This window comes from Nicotiana tabacum, chromosome 20, assembly GCF_000715075.1.
Source record: "Nicotiana tabacum cultivar K326 chromosome 20, ASM71507v2, whole genome shotgun sequence".
In the NCBI taxonomy this organism is placed as follows: domain Eukaryota; kingdom Viridiplantae; phylum Streptophyta; class Magnoliopsida; order Solanales; family Solanaceae; genus Nicotiana; species Nicotiana tabacum.
In genome coordinates, this window is record NC_134099.1 from 2,068,507 (window position 1) to 2,075,392 (window position 6,886).

The 6,886-nt window shown below is 31.8% G+C and overlaps 1 protein-coding gene across 1 annotated transcript; it reads left to right on the forward strand.

The window, feature by feature from the left end:
* Positions 1-2,703: 2,703 nt before the first annotated feature.
* LOC107809409 (auxin-responsive protein IAA32-like) lies at positions 2,704-5,480 on the forward strand. Its single transcript, XM_016634041.2, has 4 exons — positions 2,704-2,867; positions 3,671-3,913; positions 4,654-4,762; positions 5,381-5,480. The coding sequence occupies exons 1-4, from the start codon at positions 2,720-2,722 to the stop codon at positions 5,469-5,471; spliced, it is 591 nt and encodes a 196-aa protein (XP_016489527.1). The 5' UTR covers positions 2,704-2,719; the 3' UTR covers positions 5,472-5,480.
* The last annotated feature ends 1,406 nt before the right edge of the window (positions 5,481-6,886 follow it).

Below are 6,886 nucleotides of genomic sequence, written 5' to 3' on the forward strand. Positions count from 1 at the left end.
GGTGTTCTAAGAAAGTTCATGAATATAAAGGGAAAATCAAGAGACATGGTAATATTTAGCTTGCTATCTACAGATGTTGTTCAACACATCTTGGAGATCAAAAGGAGGAGCCAAAGGAAGTCTTTTGGAAATATTGTGGCTGTCATTTATTGTTTGATTACAATTCGGACAGTAATTGTATTGAATCATTGCCTGAATTAGTATTGTATATGAACTATTGAAAGACTTTATGAACACCAAGCGTAGAGATCCAAATCTTTACAAGCGGGGGGAGCTAGGTAGCCGGAAGGGGTTCAACCGAACCTCCTTCGTCCAAAAATTATACAAGGGGGGTTAATTTATTTTTCATGTACATATATTAGGTGTCCATATTTGAATTCCCTTGATGAAAATTCTACTTCTACCACTGATTACAAGCATACCAAGTTTTGCCAAATTATTACAAACACTAGTTGATATGGCTTTCTCAAAACTAGTTTGGAAATAAAATTTCATTTGTGATTGATATATGGATTTTAAAATGTTTACTGATTGAGTGTTAGACAACAATGTATCTCATCTTACTTTCTATTCTAGTAGGTTAGTACGTCATGACTCATGGACAAAGTTTCTTTTGTTAGAAACATAGGCTAGTTTTGCAAATTATATAGAGGTGAATAGTGCAACATGCTTGAACGAAATATTGGCTAATCTTGCAAAACTAAGTGTTGATGTCTTACTCATGTTAGATTTTGCAGATACTCAAATCTATGAGGTGTCATTGAATCAAAGCCATATATAGGTTGGGATCACAAGATATATAAGAGGAAAATGCAAGGTTTAAAAGGAAAAGAAATAAGAATGTCAAAAGAAACAAACCAAAAAAGCATTTAAGTGTGTGCCTTAGCGATCAATGAAACAGGTAAAAGTCATAGGAAAGATCAGAGTGCAAATATCAGTATAAAAATAACAAACGCTAGGTGATTTCTTCACATGTTTGTCTAAACTATAACGGGCAGAGTTACCTTATCCCTGATGCTAGTTGAAGGCTTATTGAGCTATAGATAGGGGCAGAGTCGCCGAACCCTTTCCCCAAAAACTAACACTGTATATACAAGGTCAAAATTATTTTTATGTATATATAGTAAATGTTGAATATTCCCCTTAATTTTTCCGTGTATTTATTTTTTTATATTCTAAATCACCTAGATGAAAATTTTGGCTCCGGTACTGACTATAGACATACAAACATGATAGGCTGCCTCAGATGACTGTCACAAATTGAAGGCCTGAATGAGAACAGATGACAAAGATCTCTGTAGTGTTAAAGGTATGCAGCATATTAACCCTACTTTTGTTGGATTATTTGAGCCCATCCCTTGTTCTTTTGTTTGATCCATTTAGATTTTCCATGTTATAAATGTCAGAAATAAAATACAAAAATTAACTAACACTACAATGATTGATTATGGGCAATGAGTTCCTTCTTGTTCCTTGTCCCTGCTCTTGTTTGCATTCTCTGAGCCTAGCTAGATTTATTTATTTTCTTGCAGCACCTTTGTTTTGTTTTGCATGGACATGAATAGTGCAAGAGAAAATAGGTCCGTTCTATGAGTTCAACTGAATTTATTGTCACAATTAAAAAACCAAGAATTTTCGGCGGACGTTTCGTCAGAAATTGGCTCATCATAAGGGGATTTCCAATGGAAAGTCCGGTCACAAATTTATTGTTTTTTAGTAGTGTCTTTTGCTCAAAATGTATAAGTATATGCAAAAATATGCATACATATAATATATAGGTCTATGCTCATTTTGAGCTAGGGTGTCAATGGTTCGTTTCGGCCAGTTATTTTATAAAATTTGTATCATACGTATTTTTCGATTTTTCACTTTATAACCAAAATTAGACTTTTTGGAACCGTTCCAGTCATCTCGGTTTCTCTTCGGTATCGATACGGTTCAGTTAATTTTTTTTAAAACGTCAGGTAACAATCGCTAGTACAAGTTAGACGAATGCGATAAATGTGTACTTGCATAGGACTTTGGCAAAACTCTCTAGATATTTTTACTATTTAAAAAAGTGTTGGATCAAGATATCCCTAATAAAATTCATCCCACTATTCCATGGCAGCATAAAATAAATTAAGCAAAAATAAGAGAAATATAAGTTACACAAGTGGAAAGATATTAATCAAGTGAGGACTCAAGAATAGAGTTTATTAAAAGATTAACATCCAACAAGAGAAATCTAAATCATACGAGAGGAAAGATATCCAATACCTTGTGGTTTGCTACTCAAGATGTTAGAACTAATTTAGTTTCAATAAGAGTAGCAGAACAAATTTAAAAGTTGGGATTTAATGCTTTGTTAGTTTTAAACTTAATATATAAAATATATGTTTCATATTTAAATTTATTCGGTATGTTTCAGTATTTTTTCGATTTATTTTTATAAAATTTAAAACCGACCGTATTATTCGATACAACTAAAAAGTTATATAAAAATCTATGATTTTATTGAAAGAAACCTAATACTAATCGGTTTTGTTCGGTCGATTTAATCGTTTTTCAAAGGTCCATTGACACCCCTATTTTGAACCCACTACTTCTAGATTCTGGATTCGCCGCTAAATAATTGTACTACTACTTTATATAGAGCATATATGTCTCTTTTTTTCAAGCATCTCTTTTGCTTCTATCTACACAAACATAACAAATATTTATTTTGTGAAAGAGTCAAATGGATTCTAATTCTTCTAACTATCTCCTAAACCATGCTACTCTTCCTTCTATTTATTATCAAGGCAATAGAGAGGATGGTAACTTCATTGATTTGGGGCTTAGCCTTAGAGTTTTGCAGCCTGAGGCCTATTATCCATCTGTTCATGGTATGTATGTGTTTTTCCATTTTTTTCACTTTTCCATGTTTGGTTTTTGCAATGACATTCTAAATTAACAAGCTTTTATTGAGTTGCATTTAGTTTACCTTTGTCTCCTTTGAAGTTTTAGACAAAAATGTTAGAAATATTAGAACGACGGGTCGGGATTTCAACTTTATAGGTTCTAAATTTTAGAACGACGAGTCAGGATTTTAACTTTATAGGTTCTAAATTTTTGAAAGACGACTTCAAGTGCTAATTAGTAATAGCTAATTCTAAATTTAACGTGTATGTACGGAATAATTTTTTTAATACAAATACACTATTTGAATAAAAGTTATCGGTTTCAGTCGAAACCGTATTTGGGCTTCTACCTCCACCCCTACACATTTCTCCAAAATGCTGCCTAGTGACGGAGCCAGAAATTTCATTAGGGGGTTCAAAATATAAAGAAATAAACTTATCAAGAAGTCAATGGATGTCAATACATAGTATATATACATATTATTACAGAAATTACCTAGCTACGCAGTTTAATTTTTCGATAAAGGGGTGTCAGCGACACCCCTTGAGTACACGTGGCTCCGCCACTGATGTTGTTGTACCCTTGTCGGATCCTCTAAAAATATACTACTTTTGGAGGATCCGCTATGCACCCGACAATATTTTTGAAAAGTCGGAGCAACATAACACATGATCATATACATATAGGATCCTATCAAACTTATTTGCTTATTAGGTCTTTCACCATCTTTTTTTTTTCCTCAAAAAATTAAATGTGAGATTGCTCATTATTCAGTACTTACTGTTAGGTGGCTATGATGAGCTGATAGATTGGCAACATCTGCATCCACAACTAAGGGATAATTCAAGAACAGATCAATATCCAACTAATTTTTTGGAAAGTTATGATGAAGAAGCTGAAGGAATTCAGAGCAAAGAGAGTTGGGCTTATGTGAAAGTTAACATGGATAGAGTGATTGTTGGCAGAAAAATTTGCATTCTTGAACATTCAGACTATTCTAGCCTTGCAATTCAACTAGAAGACATGTTTGGTATGTTCTATAGTACAAATATATTGGACATTTTAGAAAAATTAGATGTAGTAGGCGTTTGGACATAAATTCCAAGATTTTTTTTTTCAAATTTGGAATTTTATAAAATTTGATTTGAAGTAGAAGTTGTGTTTGATTATAACTTTTGCAACATATTTGGATGTACTTTTCTCAAAACCATGAAATATAATTTATACCCCATAGTTTGTAAAAAATATCAAAACCACCCCGATTTGATTATCCTACTTGAAACAAACAATCAAACATGCTGATTGTTTAACTATACGAATAATTTCTAATAGAACTTGTAGCGGCTCCTTCAGGTAAAAGTATAAATTGTAGATCTCAGCATTAGATATCAAATAATTAGCCCAAGGCCACTCAATCAGATGGTGAGTAGTTGTTGGTGTTACCTAGGTTTAATAACTGATTGTGCCCTTTTATAAATTTCAAAAATATCGGGTAAATTTGTAAAACTTAAAAATAACAACTTTCTAATTTTCCAATTGAAAAACTGGTTCCTAGCAGTTTTTCAAATTTGAAAATGCATTTTAAAGTTGGATTTGAAAAATTGTAAAATTTCATAACCAAACATTATTTTGAAAATTTTTCTGAAGAAAAGGAAAAAATTCTTATGTCCAAACGGGCTCGTAGTCAGTTGTTGCTCTCTTTATTAAGGGCAAAAACCTTAAAAGACAGACAATATAGACCGGAAAAAATATATAACTGTGTTTGTGCAGGAAAGCAATCCATATCAGGGCTAAGGCTATTTCAAGATGGTTCAGAATTTTCCCTATTTTACAAGGGCAGGGATGACCAGTGGAGGACTGTAGGAGATGTTCCATGGAAGTGAGTTTTATTATCAAACTTCTCTTTTTTCCCCCCTTTATTTATGAATAATTTGGCTATTAGCGTAAAGATTTTCTTACACTATTAGTCATGCAGTAGCTAGATTTACTAGTAGTCACTCAAAAATAGTCACAGTTTCAAAAGTAATCGAAATTTAGCCACTTTTCATGTAAAGATAAATCTGAACGAAAACATTGTTCAAAATCCGGAAACTATTCCAGCATAATATATTGAAATTCCAGTATAACATACTGGAGTTCCAGCAAAGTATACTGGAGTTCCAGCATAATATGCTGGAAATTCATACACATGTGCTCGAATCTCCAGTAAATTATGCTGGAACTTTCCGCGTGTTGGAGTTCCAATATAATATGCTGGAAGTTCATACACAGGTGCACCGATCTCCAGTATATTATGCTGGAACTTTTCGTATTACAGCAAAATAGTAGCTATTTTTCAATGACTTTGCAAACACTGACTATTTTTGAATGACCAGTCCGAAAACTGGCTAGCCCGTGCTATTTTTACAGTTAACCTATGCTAGCAGGTTTTAAGTATCTGTTATATCGTCGGTGCATAGAACTTAAGCTTTTATTTTTTATATGACTACATGAACAGCCAGTTTACGGATCGCGTGAAGAGGCTAAGAATTGTGAGGAAAGATGAAGTGTTTATCTCAAGTTCATCTACATTACTAAGTTCTATTTGATACTCAAATCTCAGAATTTAGAAGAAGAAGAAATTAAGAGTCCTCTGATTTCTGCTACAACTTTGAAATGTTAACATTTGCTTTTTTGACTTATTTACTTGTATTAATCCTATTATAGCGAGTCTATATATGATTTTGATTTCCATTATCCCTTCTCCAATCTCCCAATGTAATGAAAAATCTGTTTGAAACAAATATTTCCATGCAAATGTTTGGCATACAAAAAGCTAGTATTGTCATGAGAGCACAACGTGCTTGCATGGTGACTCAAAGGAGAAGCTAGTAAAGTATTTATTTTTGCTCCCAAAATTTTGAGGCCTTAATGATAGATTTTATAATTTTAGTTTTGCTTAAACAATAATTAAATTATACTTTGTAGAAAAGAGTACAAATTTACAAAAAAAAAAAAAAAGAAATAAAGAAAGATTGCCTACTTTTAATAGTAGAAATATTTTAGAATTTTAATTAACTATTTAAATCTTCATCCTATTAAATATGTTTTTTGCAACAATATCCAATGTAATGTAATGCAACATATGGCTAACATCTTATTAACTTGAACTGATTCTTATCAATATAAATAACAATATTAATATATGAATTAAACGTTCTATGTCTTTCAAAAAGACTATATTATAAACGATTTATGGAAGAAGAAAAAAAGGGAACACTAAGGGTGTGTATGGTAGGAAGGAAACCTAGAAAATATTTTCATGGAAAATGAGTGGTTTTATCACTTATTTTTTCATGTTTGGTTAGTGAGTGAAAACCTTTTTTCGAAAATATTTTATAAAATTTGTACCATACCAATTTTTTAGTTATTCTATTATGTATAACCAAAATTAGACTTTTCGAAACCGTCTCAATCATGTCGGTTTCTCTTCGGTATCGGTACGGTTCGGTTAATTTTCGGTATTTTTTTAATATCATGTAAAATTCACCAGTAGAAGTAGAATGCAATAACATACGCTCTTTTATAGGACTTAGCAAAACTCTCTAGATATTTTTTCTGTTTAAAAGGTGATGAATTAACAAAAAAAAATGGCTAGAGTATAGATCCATCATCTATTCTACAACAACGTAAAAGAACTCAAACAAAGGCAAAGAAAATATAAATCACACGAGTTGAAAGATATACCAAGCTGGGACTCAAGAATAAAGTCTATGGAAGATTAAATATTCAAAAAGATAAAACTAAATTATATGAGAGGAAACATATTCAATGTACATTGTAGTTTGCTATTCATAATCGCTAGAATACTTTGTGTCTTGCTAATAAAGATACTTGAAATAACTTAGTTTAAGTAGAAGTAGCATAATAGGTTTTAGGAATTAGTATTTTGAGTTTAATTACTTGTTGGCTTGTAATAGTTTTCATAATTCCAAGACCCAAAGAAACTTTAATGCATTATTAT

Excerpts from the sequence above, each read along its gene's own strand:
- LOC107809409 (XM_016634041.2), top strand. The coding sequence starts at position 2,720 with ATGGATTCTAATTCTTCTAACTATCTCCTAAACCATGCTACTCTTCCT. Across the intron at positions 3,914-4,653 it reads TCAACTAGAAGACATGTTTG|GAAAGCAATCCATATCAGGG; the intron begins GTATGTTCTATA and ends GTGTTTGTGCAG. Across the intron at positions 4,763-5,380 it reads GTAGGAGATGTTCCATGGAA|CCAGTTTACGGATCGCGTGA; the intron begins GTGAGTTTTATT and ends CTACATGAACAG.